The 17,735-nt window shown below is 40.7% G+C and overlaps 2 protein-coding genes across 3 annotated transcripts in view; both read right to left on the bottom strand.

Moving 5' to 3' along the window:
* Window positions 1-1,308: 1,308 nt before the first annotated feature.
* socs9 (suppressor of cytokine signaling 9) lies at window positions 1,309-9,173 on the bottom strand. The gene is made up of 2 exons (XM_061973157.1): window positions 9,031-9,173; window positions 1,309-3,083 (listed from the first exon to the last, which is right to left on the bottom strand). The coding sequence occupies exon 2, from the start codon at window positions 3,052-3,054 to the stop codon at window positions 1,477-1,479; it is 1,578 nt and encodes a 525-aa protein (XP_061829141.1). The 5' UTR covers window positions 3,055-3,083; window positions 9,031-9,173; the 3' UTR covers window positions 1,309-1,476.
* Window positions 9,174-13,315: 4,142 nt separating this feature from the next.
* Window positions 13,316-17,735, bottom strand: part of samd4b (sterile alpha motif domain containing 4B) — a 50,478-nt gene continuing 46,058 nt past the window's right edge. Inside the window, exons 12-13 of one of the 2 annotated variants that reach the window (XM_061973156.2) lie at window positions 16,041-16,124; window positions 13,316-15,941 (exon numbers count right to left, since the gene is read on the bottom strand). In XM_061973156.2, the coding sequence (XP_061829140.1) occupies window positions 15,913-15,941; window positions 16,041-16,124 (113 nt within the window). In that variant the 3' untranslated portion in view covers window positions 13,316-15,912. The remainder of the gene's footprint in view (window positions 15,942-16,040; window positions 16,125-17,735) is intronic. The other variant, XM_061973155.2, reaches the window with a different exon arrangement.

Raw genomic sequence — 17,735 nt, 5'->3', positions numbered from 1 at the left:
CGCCCACTACAACCAGCGTGCCGGCCCAGCCACACGATGTATGGGGCTTCTGCTTGCTCACGTAAGTGACAGCAAGGCATACTTGGTCAACAACCACACAGGTTACACTGACGGTGGCGGTATAAAAAACTTTTAACACTTTTACTAATAATGCGCCACACTGTGAACCCACATCAAACAAGAATGATAAACACATTTCGGGAGAATATCTGCACCTTAACACAACATAAACACAACAGCACAAATACCCAGAATCCCATGCAGCCCTAACTCTTCCGGGCTACATTATACACCCCCGCTACCAAACCCCGCCCACCTCAACCAACGCACGTGGGGGGGGGGTTGGGGGGGGGGTTTGGTGGTAGCAGGGGTGTATAATGTAGCCCGGAAGAGTCAGGGCTGCATGGGATTCTGGGTATTTGTTCTGTTGTGTTTATGTTGTGTTAAGGTGCAGATGTTCTCCCGAAATGTGTTTGTCATTCTTGTTTGGTTTTTGGTTCAAAGTGTGGCGCATTATTAGTAAGAGTCTTAAAGTTGTTTTATATGGCCACCGTCAGTGTAACCTGTGTGGCTGTTGACTAAGTATGCCTTGCTGTCACTTGCGTGTGCAAGTAGAATATGCATACAACAAAGGGCTGGGCTGGGCTGGCACGCTGTTTGTACAGATTGTAGAGGGCACTAAATGCTGCACCATCATGGCACGCCCTTATTATTATTGTTAGGGTGAAAATCTGAAAATATTAATCCCGGGAGTTTTCTGCGAGAGGCACCGAAATCCGGAAATCTCCCGGGAAAATCGGGAGGGTCGGCAAGTATGCAGCTGAGCCGCATCAGAGTGATCAAAGAGCCGCATGCGGCTCCGGAGCCGCGGGTTGCCGACCCCTGACCTAGACCAACATTTTAATTCTAGAAAACATTTGCTGTACATTAATAGCAATTTTTAATTTGAGTAATTCACTTTTCTTGCATGATATACTCTGTATTAACTTGAGCTTGAATGTAAGATAAGGATTCAATTTAGTGTGTTTAAATAGCTTTAAGACACGCTCTGTCCAGTAGGGCTTCTGTTACGCCCAGGTCTCGGGTGTGCGTTTGACAGGAAGAAAAGCTCTAGTACCCAAATATAACACAACTAATATTTTCTTAGAAAATAAAATAACATCTAATAACTGGAGCAATAAAGTTATACTGCCGATTGCCCTGCAAAATCACATGGTTTCCTATTGGTATATTTTTGGACTCTGCCAGTCCACCCCATCTCGTCATCAGAAATCATTATATAATCTCACCTGAAAAAAAGCACACACATAAATTCAAGAGGTTTATTAAAGCAGAAAGATTGTTAGAGACTAGTGAGTTTACATATTGTCTTGTCAGTGTGGTAAAGTTGTACACAGCAGGATACACAGAACAATAAATAAGCAGAGTTCAGTTCAGTGGAAAGCAGGCTGCTACAAGTAAATACGTTGTTAATGATCATTGCCACCATGTGTCCAATCTGCGAACATTGACTCTCTGCTTGTAGTGGTATTCTTTCAGGTGGTTCTTTAAAGTGTATGGGATGGGCAGTGTGTTGACGCCGTCGTAGGTGGTGCAGCTGCTGATGACGGCGCGACATATTTGCTGCAAGCTGAAGGGCTGCGTGCGAGGCATGGGAATGGACAGCAGCGGCTCAAGGAACATGCAGGAGTTGGGGTCCTTGTAGTGCTCCACCAGGCCTGTGACCGTTGGCGCGTGGAACACACCGGGATCCCGCACGTCGAAGCTGAAATTATGATTCCACTGGTCCACGCGGGCGTGCAGCGAGCGGCCGTAGCGGCGGAAGCTGACTGAGAAGAGATAGTCCTCCTGGGCGGAGTCACGCAGCAGGAAGGTGCCCTCGGGTTTCCCCTCTAGGAGCGTCTCAGCCTCGTAGCGGTCCATGACGCCCCAGTAACAAGGCAGGTTGGTGATCTGCAGCAGATCAGGAACTAAACAATGAATGTAGTCGATCTGAGTGTGAACTTGCGGAGTCGAGCTGGTCGCCTCTGGGTAGACCACAGGTGCGGTGCTATCATCAGACGGCGCTGAAGAAGAAGAGGAGGAAGCCACCACCTCATCTAGCGTGTCCAAACAACTCTGCAGAAGAAGCTGATGCTGCTTCTGCCTCTGCAAGAGAAACTGCTTCTGCTGATGAGCAACGGGCGCTCGCTCGGCTCCTGTCAGCTCGTTCATACTGTGAGCGACTTTTGGACCGTGCCTGAGGAGCGAACTCATTTGGGGCGTCACCTCCAATGTGTGGATCTCTGCGTCGGGCGGAGGCTCCACACCTTGCGCGATGCTAATGCGCCTGCGCTCCCGCAGCCTGTCGTCTACATCCTCCACCGGGAACGCAACCAGGGGAACGAACGCTCCGCTTGACGCAGTGGGGTCAAGCGCCGAGAGGTGGGTGATGGGGGCCGTGTGTTGCTTTACGAGGTACCATTTTTGAGCCAGCTCTGACCCAACAGGAAAGGGGCAGTCGTCCAACATCAGCTCACTTAAATGGATCTTTCGCCTCGAGGAGGTGCAGCCTGCTGACAATGAGAAAGGAAGTGGTGGCGTGCTCTCCGCACTATGCGTCTTCATGGGAAAACACTGCCCCATTGCATCTTGGATTTTTTGCCGGAGTGTCCGACTGCTCGTGCTGCTGCTCGATCCTCTGCAGTCTCCTTCATTGGGCACGGAGAACTCTGCGCAAGAGCTGACTATTGCCAAGCCCGCAGTGGACGTCTCTGGTTCTGACTGCAATAAGGCCGCAGTCTCAATGCCGTGACAGCTCCAGCTTGCTGTCGGAGAGGAGGCAGCGGCAGTGACTTGGTCTTTGCTCTCCGGGTCATTTAAAAAGTCCCCATACTCAAAGCCATCACTGACGGGTCGTTCAACAGCCGGTTCATGGGCGGCAGAGCCTGTCCACTTGCCTTTCTGCACGAAACCAGTATCCCGTCTCTCTTCTGAACGACTCAGTCTTACCTTGGGCCGAGCTCCCCTTTCTCGCTCTTTTCTGCGAGCCCCAGACTCATTTGGTGATGACATGGTGGATTATGATGGGGACTTGTAGCAACCTGCAAAGAATAGAATCATTATTACACATATCATATTGCTGATGACATAAAACAAGTAACCAGATAAAAACACATCTGGGGTTGCGCCATTTAGACAATATAATTATATAAATTCAGCCACGATGGCACTTTTATCGTTATATCGTGATAATGCATGTTGATGACACATTCTAGCTGTGTGTCAATAATCCACCTTTTCTACAAGTATCATCACTGGAGGACCAGGAATAGCTAAATATGCTACACTACATACTGTAGGAAAATATGCTAACTGGTAACTGCAAGGTAGAGCTCTTGAATGTAAACATAGGCGGATCGATACAAATATCGACATTAACAATACCAAGCATAGTATCAGAGTATGGTCGATACTGCAGTGGTTAGATCGATCTTTTTGATAAGCTTGTCGTTTTAGTTATTGTTTACAAACTCAGGATATAAGGTAATAGGAGGACTTTGAGAGCAAAAACCGAAGGATTTAAATCAGAACCAGTAGTAGGAAATATTTAAGTGATATTGTTATACAGTCCTGTGTTTTTCTCAGATTATAGTTGTGATCAAAAATGTAATCTTTTAGTAATCTTGAACACATTTAAGTATCAGCACTGGTACAACCAATACTACCCTTGCAACTACTTGGTATTGTATTGATACTCAAATTTGTAGTGTCGCACAAAGCTAATGTAAAGTGTCCAGACATAAGAATAAGTGCTTATAACATTTTAACAGCCAGATATTGACAGTACATTAGAAAGTAGATCGAAAGAGACAAGCGGTAGTAAATGAATGGATGGATCGACTATTAACTAGTTAATAGTTTGAACTAGGGATGTCCCGATACGAAATTTGGATCGGATCGGCTGCTGATATTTGCCAAAAATTGCGTATCGGCAAGGCATGGGAAAATGCCGATCCAGATCCAGTTTTTAAAAAAAACTCCGGTCCGTGTTTTCCAACGCACCTATTTAAATAATACATTCCACTTTTCTGCTGCTCCGTAATTTCCGTTCCGCATTTTCCAGCACACCTTCAACACATCCACAATTCTCACACAGTTGCTTTTAGCTGCTGGCATTACACGACAGGCTCTTCTCACTCTTTCCTGTGTCTCCCTCTCACAGACAGCGAGCGCACCTTCTTACACACGTCACATACTGTCACGTCATACGTCACATACGTCACATACGTATACGTCCTCTCCCAGCAGAGAGCGAGGTAGCGGCATGGCTAACGTTAGCTGTGATGCTAGCGCAGCCGCTAAGGTGCGCGCCTGCTCAAGCGTCCTCTGCGCACGGCAAATCTATGCCACGCACAAAATCAAATAAAAAAATAAGCGCATAACAATTTTCGACACACGGACACGACAGAGACAACAGTTTTCGTCATCATTGTTCAAATATTGTGACGTCTGTCGAGACACTTATCTCCATTCGGTGCCACACGTCCAGACTCCACACCATCAAAATGGCAAAAATGTCCACATCAACACCGTATGAAAAAATTAGTGATTTTTTTTGTTGTGATTTCCTTCTCTGCATGAAAGTTTAAAAGTAGCATATATTAATGCAGTATGAAGAAGAATGTTTTAATGTAGACATGCAAGTCTTGAAAGAACATTTTGAAAATCAAGACTACATTTCCTGCAAATGGGTGCATTTTTACCCTATATTTTAACTTTAGATTTATTCTCATATCAAACTCTTTTGGCTGTCTTTTTGACACTTACATCAAGCGTCCCCCTCCACACCCTGGATTATAAATAATGTAAATAATTCAATGTGATTATCTTGTGTGATGACTGTATTATGATGATAGTATATATCTGATAGTATATATCTGTATCATGAACCAATTTAAGTGGACCCCGTCTTAAACAAGTTGAAAAACTTATTCCGTACAATTGACCACTAAATGGTAACACCCGAATATGTACTTCACTGTGCAACCTACTAATAAAAGTCTCAATCAATCAATCAAAACACATAGAATCATCATACTGCTGTGATTATATGCATCAAGTGTTCATTCAAGGCTAAGGCAAAATATTGAGATATATATTGTGTATCGCAATATGGCCTTAAAATATCGCAATATTAAAAAAAGGCCATATCGCCCAGCCCTAGTTCAATGATGTCATGTATAATTTTGTCTGTTTTGTGTTTATCCTTGAATAAACAGGTCAGTTTCTTGTTACCAACCATTGTGTATTATTCAAACTCCCCTAATTCAGCTGGCTAGTTGTTATCAAGAGTACTAAAACCCTTTTCAACATGATTCTGACAACTAAGTAGGCTAAATAACTTTAAACTTTAATACAGTATCGGTATCGGTCAGTATCGGTATCGGATCGGAAATGCAAAAACAATATCGGTATCGGATCGGAAGTGCAAAAACCTGGATCGGGACATCCTTAGTTTGAACTAAATATTACAATTGGAAATGACGCAATATTTTACCGGACATGTCAGGAGCCACATTAAGAGCCTTTGTACCCCGTTTTGAAATGGTTTTAGCATGTACACTACATACCATTACTTATCAAATACCGGTACAGGCAATATAGATTTTGTAGCCCATTCCTTATCAAATACAGGCTTACACAACAGCCCTGAACGGTCATGAGGGTAGTGATCAGTTACTGATCACTCAATCTATGGAATAACTTGATGAAATCATCCATTTCCTACCGCTTGTCCCTCTCGGGGTCGGCCGGGGCCTATCCCAGCTGCAATAAGTTGAATAATAACACCAAACACCATAACTAATTATACAAAGCAACCCTTTCCTTTGTAAATGTACCCTACCTCTGTTTTATTATGAGTTGTATAAAAACAATATATTTTAGCACAAAGAAATTAGATCCAACTACCGTATTTTTCGGAGTATAAGTCGCACCGGCCGAAAATGCATAATAAAGATAGAAAAAAAACATGTAAGTCGCACTGGAGTATAAGTCGCATTTTTTGGGGAAATGTATTTGATAAAACCCAACACCAAGAATAGACATTTGAAAGGCAATTTAAAATAAATAAAGAATAGTGAACAACAGGCCGAATAAGTGTACGTTATATGAGGCATAAATAACCAACTGAGAACGTGCCTGGTATGTTAACGTAACATATTATGGTAAGAGTCATTCAAATAACTATAACATATAGAACATGCTATACGTTTACCAAACAATCTGTCACTCCTAATCGCTAAATCCCATGAAATCTTATACGTCTAGTCCCTTACGTGAATGAGCTAAATAATATTATTTGATATTTTACGGTAATGCGTAAAATAAGTATAAGTATAAGTCGCACCCCCGGCCAAACTATAAAAAAAACTGCGACTTATAGTCTGAAAAATACGGTAATGTTAGTTTGCAGCGGGACGGACAAGCTTCACAGTAGGGCTGGGCGATATATCGATATACTCGATATATCGCGGGTTTGTCTCTGTGCGATATAGAAAATGACTATATCCTGATATTCGAGTACCGTATTTTTCGGACTATAAGTCGCAGTTTTTTTCATAGTTTGGCCGGGGGTGCGACTTATACTCAGGAGCGACTTACGTGTGAAATTATTAACACATTACCGTAAAATACCAAATAATATTATTTAGCTCATTCACGTAAGAGAATAGACGTACAAGATTTCATCGGATTTAGCGATTAGGAGTGACAGATTGTTTGGTAAACGTATAGCATGTTCTATATGTTATAGTTATTTGACGTTTTTTTACGTTAACATACCAGGCACGTTCTCAGTTGGTTATTTATGCGTCATATAACGTACACTTATTCAGCCTGTTGTTCACTATTCTTTATTTATTTTAAATTGCCTTTCAAATGTCTACTTTTGGTGTTGGGTTTTATCAAATAAATGTCCCCAAAAAATGCGACTTATACCCCAGTGCGACTTATATATGTTTTTTTCCTTCTTTATTATGCATTTTCAGCAGGTGCGACTTATACTCCGAAAAATACGGTATACGTTCTCACGCAGTTGCTTTTAGCTGCAGGCATTACACTACAGGCTCTTCTCACTCTTTCTTGTCTCTCCTTCTCACAGAGACATAAAACAAGCGCGCCTTCTTACATACGTATACGCCCTCGCGGAGCAGAGAGGTAGCGGCACGGGTAACGCTAGCTGTGGTGCGAGTGGTAATACGAGAGAGAGAAGGTGCGAATCTGGTAACAAATGAAGGAAGAATTAATTCCCAAGAAAAACAGCACGATGGTTTGGCTTCAAGTGGGAATATGTCGAACAGACAACCGTCATTTTTCAAATGTGGGGCAAAAGCGTTGCTACAACCATTCTGGGTATCACTCCATCTTATCTGTCTTGTCTTTTAACAAGGAAACAAGGAAGTCACAATCTTCGTTCAATGAATGTTCTGCACTTTGTCGTCCCCAAAGTAAGAACTGAACTGGGCAAGAAAGCATTTAGGTTTTCAGCACCGAAGGCTTGGAATAACCTACAATCGAATATTAAACTTCAAACCCTAGTTACGTTGAATGAGTTTAAAGCTTCTGTGAAAGGACTGCAGTCTACCTTGTCTGTATGCACATGTGTCATGTGAGCAAGTTTTAATGTTGTAAATGTGATGTTTTATGTATTTGTTTACTGTTTTTAATGTAACCTTGCTGCTGCCCTCTTGGCCAGGTCTCCCTTGGAAAAGAGATCTTTGATCTCAATGGGATTTTTACATGGTTAAATAAAGGCTAATAATAATAATGATACAAAAAGTAGCGTTACTGCTAATATGTAGCATCATTTGAAAAGTCACCTGCTAGAGAATGAGGAGTGCTTGAAACTCCGCATGTCAACATCTCCGTTCGGTGCCACACCAACAAAATGCCGAGGCAACCATTTCCACATCAACACCGTATGAAAAAAAAAAGCCAACAACAGAAGGAGATAACGTCCGCAGGAACCTACAACAAAGCGAAGGACATACACTATTTGATTTCCTATTATGCAGCTCATTTTTATTTCACAGTTACTGAAATATCATGTGTGACATCATGCACAAAAGTGCACTTTGTTTTAAACTATTGTAGTGGCGTTCTGTACAAAAAGTGCACTTTAATTTTAGTGTTGTTTTGATATTGCACAAAAGTGCACTCATAGCTTGTTTTAAAATGTCTCTGACAATCTTGCACTTTGCCACTGCTTAATAACTGTTTAATAAATACACTTTTGGTCAATTGACTTAGTTGTGATTTCCTTTTCTGCATGGAAGTTTAAAATGAGCATATATTAATGCAGTATGAAGAAGAATGGTTTAATGTAGACACATAGAATCATCATACTGCTGTGATTATATGTATTAAGTGTTCATTCAAGGCTAAGGCAAAAATATTGAGATATATATGGTGTATCGTGACATGGCCTAAAAATATCGAGATATTAATAAAAAGCCATATCGCCCAGCCCAAGTGTGGAACACTGCAGAGGCCACCACAGTGTATATTGTTCTGTTGTTGTCTTTGTTTTACTTTTGTAGCTGTATGTAGAAATGGCTGGTTGCATCAGCTCTGCTCTTTTAATGTGTCTTTAACGTCCTTTGTGTTCTTTGATGTTTCCCTCTTACACACATGCTTATGTGTGCTATGGCTATGAGGTTTTTCCCCCTTGGCCTCAGTCTGTCCCCTCGGGGATTATTAAAGTATTTCTGATTCTGGTTGAGTTACACTGACTCAAACGTAGAGGCTCTTCTGGCACAATGCTGTCACTTTGTGAATTAAGTAATTAAACAAGATGCCATTAAACGCCCTGATGGACAATATGTCTTAATAACACATCAAACGTTAGCACCGCAAATGCTAAACTAGTCAGTTGTAGGCTGACCGGAAGCTACTTGCTAACTTGGTACATATTTACGCTAATATGACTTACTTTGCTCTACGTATGTAAGAGCAGGTTGTTAACTAAAGCACAATGTGTGGACGTACCTTGCGCTGGCCGCATTCAATTCACAAAGAAAACTTTGGCTTCATCTTTTGGTAAACTAATGGCGGTGGCTAGCTTTTGTTAGCAAGATAACAAACAGAACCGCTGAGGCTTCCACCCGGAAGTAGTTAAATGCGTCTTGGCTTCCGCCCGGAAGTAGTTAATGTGTCGATGACGTCTTCAAACAGGGTTAAAAAATGTTTTATCGTACTATGAGGAATAAGAAGTAGGGGTAAATTCAGTTGTTGTGGAACTATTACAAAAATATAGTGACGATTTAATGTAAGATTAAAAAAAATTATGTCATTAATGTATGCTTGTGATTTTTTTGTCAAGTTTAAGTTAGTACTGTAACAGTAACACTAGTGTGTAATTTAAGGGTCATTCCCTTAAATTACACACTAGTGTCAGACCACGGAACACTTTTACACTTTGCATCAGTCCATCTTCGATGAGCTCAGGCCCAGCAAAGTCGGCGGCGTTTCTGGGTGTTGTTGATAAATTAAGTTAAAAGTTAAAGTTAAGTTAAATCTTTCGCTTTGCATAGTAGGGTTTTAACTTGCACTCACAGTGGTTTTCTGAAGTGTTCCTGAGCCCTTGTGGTGATATCCTTTACACACCGATGTCACTTTTTGATGCAGTACCAAGGTCATGGGCATTCAATGTTACATGCAGTTATTTCTCCAGATCCTCCGAACCTTTTGATGATATTACGGACCGTAGATTGGTGACATCCCTAAATTCCTTGCAATAGCTGGTTGAGAAATGTTGTTCTTAAACTGTTCCGACAATTTGCTCACGCATTTGTTCACAAAGTGGTGACCCTCGCCCCATCCTTGTTTGTGAATGACTGAGCATTTCATGGAAGCTGCTTTTATACCCAATCATGGCACCCACCTGTTCCCAATTAGCCTGTTCACCTGTGGAATGTTCCAAATAAGTGTTTGATGAGCATTCCTCAACTTTCTCAGTCTTTTTGTTGACTGTAGTTACTCACAGTTGTTTTCTGAAGAGTTCCTGAGCCTAGTGTGCCGTGAAATACAGTCTGGTGTGTCGTGGGAGATTATGTCCATCCATCCATCCATTTTCTACCGCTTGTCCCTTATGTCATTTCACCTAATTGGGTTAAAAATATTTTTTGCAAACCAGTAATTATACTCTGCAAATGTGCCGTTGTTGAGTGTCTGTGCTGGTTAGAGCTCAGCAGAGTAACTGTGTAATACTCTTCCATATCAGTAGGTGGCAGCCGGTAGCTAATTGCTTTGTAGATGTCGGGAACATGGTTTGTCGCGATCACAATATGCAGACGACAGCGGGAGGCAGTGTGCAGGTAAAAATGTATCTAATGCTTACACCAAAAATAAACAAAAGGCACTGAAGCTGAGGGATGGCTATGCAAAACTAAACTGAAACTGAACTGGCTGCAAAGTAAACAAAAACAGAATGCTGGACGACAGCAAAGACTTGCGTGTGGAGCAGACGGCGTCCACAAAGTACATCCGTACATAACATGACAATCAACAGCAAAATAGGAGTGCAAGACAAAAACTAAAACACTACACACAGGAAAACACCACAAACCTCAAAATAAGTCATGGCCTGACAGTACACCTACTTTGAGACAAGAGCTATATTGATGCATGCTTGGTTATGGTTTAAAGTTATATCCAACAATTGCGAGAACGACTTTTTACTGTCAATATCGGCTGCTGAGTTAAATTTTTTAATGTTTTCTGCTGGTGGTGTGCCTCCGCATTTATTTTCAATTAAGAAAATGTGCCTCAGCTCAGAAAAAGTTGAAAAACACTGATTTACGGGTCCCAATGATCCTAGGAGCTGTTTTTCTCCAAAAAAATATAAATTTACTCTGGTTGTTTTACATGATATTTTTGCAACTTTTTACAAGAACAAAGTTTGTTTTATGGAATGGTGTGGAATGTCACTAGAAATAAATTGTTATTATCAAGTGAATTCATTTTGACCACATTTAAGACCAATTATTTGATAAGAGGCGCATATTTATTTAGAAATCTTAATATTGCAAGAAAAAGTAATAATTTAATGTCCAGAAGTGTAGTTTTATATAAGCAAAATATTAGGAAAAACGTAATGATGTTTCTATTGCTATGTAGTCCGGGGGCTTCATTTATTTATTTTTGGTTGTTTTATATGATAATTTTGCCACTTTTTACAAGAACAAAGTTTGTTTTATAGAATGGCGTGTAATGTCACTAGAAATAGATTATTATCAAGTGAATTTTAACCACATTTTAGACCAATTATTTGATAAGAGGCGTATGTTCATGTAGAAATCTTAATATTGCAAGAAAAAGTAATAATTTAATGTCCAGATGTGTAGTTTTACATAAGCAAAATATTAGGAAAAAAGTCATGATTAACCAAACAAAGCACCAATATGATTCAGTTTAAGAGACTGTTCAAACTACAAATGTTCACAAAGTACACAGAACAAGAATTATGATGAACATCTTGAACCATTTTTTTTTTAATTATTGTGGCAAATATTATTTATGTATTTAATATTTGTATGCTTACTATGGTATATTATTTATTTGTTCACTGTTCTGTTACAGAGAACAAGGAAATTGGATAAAATTGCTATGGTATGAAAAGGGGGTTCGATTAAATAAGCTCTGCTTCTTCCTACTCCTTTTCGGACGCGCTGTAATGAAACAACTGGAATTGTGTGATGCAATACATTGTATCGTAGGCATGTTCCAAATAAACTGGAACTGAACTGAATCTATTGCAGGAACTTCATACGAGAATAATATTTAAAGAGGGGAAAAAGTTGTAATATTACTAAATACTATAATTATATTAACTAGAGATGTCCGATAATGGCTTTTTTGCCGATATCCGATATTGTCCAACTCTTAATTACTGATTCAGATATCAACCGATACCGATATATACAGTCGTGGAAATAACACATTATTATGCCTAATTTTGTTGTGATGCCCCGCTGGATGCATTAAACATTGTAACAAGGTGTTCCAAAATAAATCAACTCAAGTTATGGAAAAAAATGCCAACATGGCACTGCCATATTTATTATTGAAGTCACTAAGTGCATTATTTTTTTTAACATGCCTCAAAACAGCAGCTTGGAATTTGGGACATGCTCTCCCTGAGAGCATGAGGAGATTGAGGTGGGCGGGGTTGAGGTGGGGGGGTTGTATATAGTAGCGTCCCGGAAGAGTTACTGCTGCAAGGGGTTCTGGGTATTTGCTCGGTTGTGTTTATGTTGTGTTACGGTGCGGATGTTCTCCCGAAATGTGTTTGTCATTCTTGTTTGGTGTGGGTTCACAGTGTGGCGCATATTTGTAACAGTGTTAAAGTTGTTTGTACGGCCACCCTCAGTGTGACCTGTATGGCTGTTGACCAAGTATGACTTGGATTCACTTGTGTGTGAAAAGCCGTAGATATTATGTGACTGAGCTGGCACGCAAAGGCAGTGCCTTTAAGGTTTATTGGCGCTCTGTATTTCTCCCTTTGTCCGTGTACCACTCCGTACAGCAGCGTTTTAAAAAGTCATAAATGTAACTTTTTGAAACCGATACCGATAATTTCCGATATTACATTTTAAAGCATTTATCGGCCGATATTATCGGACATCTCTAATATTTACTATTTATTATGACCATACTTGCCAACCTTGAGACCTCCAATTTCGGGAGGTGGGGGGTGGGGGTGGGTGCGGGGGGCGTGGTTAAGAGGGGAGGAGTATATTTACAGCTAGAATTCACCAAGTCAAGTATTTCATATATATATATATATATATATATATATATATATATATAAGAAATAATTGACTTTCAGTTAATTCTAGCTATATATATATATATATATATATATATATATATATATATGTGTGGGGAAAAAAATCACAAGACTACTTCATCTCTACAGGCCTGTTTCATGAGGGGGTTCCCTCAATCATCAGGAGATTGAAAAAAAAAAATCTCCTGATGATTGACCCCTCATGAAACAGGCCTGTAGAGATGAAGTAGTCTTGTGATTTTTTTTCCCACACATACATATATTGCGCTCTACTACGGTATCGAGCACTATTTTTTGGATAACCTTATTAAGACACACATATATATATATATATATATATATATATATATATATATATATATATATATAAATAAATAAAGGAAATACTTGAATTTCAGTGTTCATTATTTACACATATACACACACATAAAACTCATCTACTCATTGTTGAGTTAATGGTTGAATTGTCCATCCTTGTTCTATTCTCTGTCACTATCTTTCTAACCATGCTGAACACCCTCTCTGATTATGCATTGCTGTGTGGCACGCACAAAAGTGCTTTCATCAAATGCACTAGATGGCAGTATTGTCCTGTTTAAGAGTGTCACAACATTGCTGTTTACGGCAGACGGACTGCTTTACTGTAGACGTTCTTTATATTGTGGGAAAGCGGACTCAGGTCCGCATGGAGCTGGAGGGGGCGTGGCCTCCAGCTCCGCCTGAATTTCGGGAGATTTTCGGGAGAAAATTTGTCCCGGGAGGTTTTCGGGAGAGGCGCTGAATTTCGGGAGTCTCCCGGAAAATCCGGGAGGGTTGGCAAGTATGATTATGACACAAACATGCTATGCATATTAAAAAAGGTGGTCATAAACAGTCACGTGCAATGCTAATTGAGACAAAACACCAATTCTGTTGCAAAAAAACAAACAAACTGAACCTCTTTATTTGGACTGTCAAAAAGATCCGACAGATGCTGCACTTCAGACCATTCACAAATATGACTTACTCAAAAGTAAGCGATGGGATGCACAAGATTTCATAAAACATTAGAAAACGTCTGCAAATTGATCAGAATGAAATATAAACTGTGTAAAGACAAAAGCAAATGTCGAGTGCGTCGCTGTTAAGTCGTTAATAAAGCTTGGCAGGGACAGCAATGATCTCAATGTCACTGTTCATCCGAGTGGATGTTTGTTTACTGTGCAGAAAAGTGCACCTCTTGCACATTTTTTTTTTTTTATGCATCACTGGAATGTAAACATGGAGTAAACATATTCCTTGGCCAGTTGTTGTGTAGTGTTTGGATGACTCTTTTTGACCGTGGCTCAGAGAAGCATCGTCATACCCTGCTGCGTCTTTACTATGCACTATTCCGTACCTCTCTCGTGTGCAGCGCTCGCACGGACTAGGCTATGAAAAGGACCGTCTGAGCCAGACGCAACACGAGTCGGAGCGGATCGCACGCCGAGTCAGCTCTTTTGAGGTCCTTGCTGGGCACGAGTGTGATGCTTTTTCTATTTGTTTTTTTCTTAGTAAGTCAGATCTATCCTAAGAGCCTGCTCTGAAGAAAAATCATGACTCAAGGAAATGAACATGTGCGGTTTCAGGCACCCCATGGACGTCTCGTCGGGACGTGACGGTCACCAATTTCAACTTCGGAGTCCATAGAAAAAGGGGTAAAGCGTTTTTTTTTTTCTCCTTCTTCTTCCAAATTTGGACATCACATATGAAGCGGGCGTTATCTTAGAGATGTAAACAGGCGTTATAAACACAACTTTAGTTGCGAGATTTCCGCTCGTCGTGTCCTCTTATCGACGACAGTGCTGTTTTAGAGTGGCAAAAACATGCGATTATAGAAAATAAGCATAAGTTATCAATATCAAGGGAGAATAAAAAAAACACAGGTGTCTATATGAGCATCTGCTGAAATAAAACGTCAATGGTTCCTTCCTGCCTCATGATGCAACCAAAAACCAAACGAGTGACCCAAAAACGACCATATTCAACGCACATGCACCTCCACTCTGCCACATTCCAAGACAGAGGTTGTTAGAAGACCGCTTTTTTGTTATTTATTTTTATTTTATTTTTTAAACACTGATACCACTTGATAATGTCGAGGTTTTTTTTTTTTTTTTTTACTGAAACACAGACACAAACGGAAAAAAATATGGACATCTTCGAGCACCTTGGAACGCACGATTCATCAAATCGTCACGTCGGCCGCGTTGAGGACGAGGGCACTCCGGATGTTATCGAGTTTAGAGTCGAATCAGCTCTTGTGCGATAATAGCACGACCCTCCTCGGCACGGCGCGAGATCCATCATCGTTTGCGCGGTAGGGAGTTAAAACAACGAGACAAATTGCAGCCGACATACTGCTTTTTTTTTGTTTGTTTTAAAGTTAAACCATTCTGTTGCATTCATGTATCCCTCCCAAATAAACCTTCTCTTTGGCTTTGTAAAGGTTAAGAAGAGGAATGACTTCCTCCCAGGCGTCCAAAAAAAAAAAACACCTGCTAAGTTACGTGCTCCTCTTCTCGTGTTTGCAGTTTTGATGCCACAAAACGTCCACACCGGAGAGGAGAGAGTACACCTTTTCGGTACTCCTTCAGGAAGTGTGGTTTTTTTTTGCCAATTACAGTCTAGTGCCGACGTTAGTTGTATAAAAGTGCCTTACATCGGGCTGGGATTTTGCATGATCTACACACAAAGCGGTGTAGGCGAGAGGCCGTGTTTGTCGCTCTGTTCCGGGAATAAGAGTAAAGAAGAAAAACTCGGAGGGGGCCGTTTTAAGACAGCACCGATCCTTTTCTCTCAAGTTGTGCCGTGTCACAGTCCTGCAAGTGACACGGCTGTTAGCCTTCCTCACCGCCCTGCAATATAATAATTATCTGTATTCTATTTTCTTTTAATAAACTTAGTTGTATATAATAAAGTACAAAAATATTAGAACATATACACAGTTTTTTTGTCATTATGTAGTGACTGCTTTGCCTGGTTTTCTTGAGCGTACGTAAATCTTTGTGCTGGGTGATGAGGAACTGAACAGGCCTCAAGTATCTTTTTTCTCCTCTCTTTCATATTGTCGATGTCCGGTCGGTTCCATCTGTCGTGGACGTGAGAAAGGAAACGGACGTGTCAAGACATTTAAAATTGCATGAATCATTTTCTTTTTTTTAAAGAGAGTTTGGAGCAAGACACACACCCCCTAAGGCGTGCTCTGTCATACTGAGGCACAGCGACTCCAGCGTAGGGTTGATCTCCAGGTCAGCTCCTGGAACTTGGCAATCTAACAGAAGGAGAAGAAACACACTTTCAGTCCACAGGAGAAATCGAGCATTCAATTTTGATTACTGAATATATTTTTTGTTCATGTGATGTGATGGACGAAGAAGTATCGCGGGCAAAAAATATGAAAACATACTACCATACAACAATAACTAGAGACCGATAAATGCTTTAAAATGTAATATCGGAAATTATCGGTATCAAAAAGTAAAATTTATGACTTTTTAAAACGCCGCTGTACGGAGTGGTACACGGACATAGGGAGAAGTACAGAGCAGTTGCGTCTCCCAGTCACACTTGCCAACCCTCCCGAATTTCTCCCGATTTCCACCCAGACAACAATATTGGGGGCGTGCCTTAAAGGCACTGCATTTGCGTGCCGGCCCAATCACATAATATCTACGGTATTTCACACACACAAGTGAATGCAAATCATACTTGGTCAACAGCCATACAGGTCACACTGAGGGTGGCGGTATAAACAACTTTAACACTGTTACAAATATGCGCCAAACTGTGAACCCACACCAAACAAGAATGACAAACACATTTCGGGAGAACATCCGCACCCTAACACAACATAAACACAACAGAACAAATACCCAGAACCCTTGCAGCACTAACTCTTCCGGGACGCTACAATATACACCCCCCGCTACTCTCTACCCCCCTACCTCAACCCAGCCCACCTCAACCTCCTCATGCTCTCTCAGGGAGAGCATGTCCCAAATTCCAAAATGCTGTTTTGAGGCATGTTAAAAAAATAATGCTCTTTGTGACTTCAATAATAAATATGGCAGTGCCATGTTGGCATTTTTTTCCATAACTTGAGTTGATTTATTTTGGAAAACCTTGTTACATTGTTTAATGCATCCAGCGGGGCATCACAACAAAATTAGGCATAACAATGTGTTAATTCCACACCTGTATATATCGGTATCGGTTGATATCGGAAACGGTAATTAAGAGTTGGACAATATCGGATGTCGGCAAAAAAGCCATTATCGGACATCTCTAACAATAACAAACTTCTAGTTAATTAGCTTAATTATGGGCCTGCTGCAATGCAAGCAGCCCATATTATTATTGCTCATACTTCCACTTTTACTATTATAGTTCCGCACGTTTCTCTTACGCTTAATACGTGACGAACCGGCCAACGAACCCCCACATATGTTATACCATCGGAAAAGTCTCGTTCGCGCCGATGGGGGTACTCTAAATTGGGAACATTTTGTGTTACCATGGCAACGCTATTCACGAATAAAAAAAAAGGGCTATTTTAATGGGTACATACCATTTTAATTAGAGATGTCCGATAATGGCTTTTTTGCCGATATCCGATATTCCGATATTGTCCAACTCTTAATTACCGATTCCGATATCAATCGATACCGATATATACAGTCGTGGAATTAACACATTATTATGCCTAATTTTGTTGTGATGCCCCGCTGGATGCATTAAACAATGTAACAAGGTTTTCCAAAATAAATCAAGTCAAGTTATGGAAAAAAATGCCAATATGGCACTGCCATATTTGTTATTGAAGTCACAAAGTGCATTATTTTTTTTAACATGTCTCAAAACAGCAGCTTGGAATTCGGGACAT

This window comes from Nerophis lumbriciformis, linkage group LG17, assembly GCF_033978685.3.
Source record: "Nerophis lumbriciformis linkage group LG17, RoL_Nlum_v2.1, whole genome shotgun sequence".
Taxonomy (NCBI): Eukaryota; Metazoa; Chordata; class Actinopteri; order Syngnathiformes; family Syngnathidae; genus Nerophis; species Nerophis lumbriciformis.
Note: the sequence above shows the minus strand (reverse complement) of the source record. Positions and strands in the feature narration are given on the sequence as shown.

What these genes read in the sequence shown, in the direction of transcription:
- socs9 (XM_061973157.1), bottom strand. Translation starts at nt 3,054, where the DNA reads ATGTCATCACCAAATGAGTCTGGGGCTCGCAGAAAAGAGCGAGAAAGG.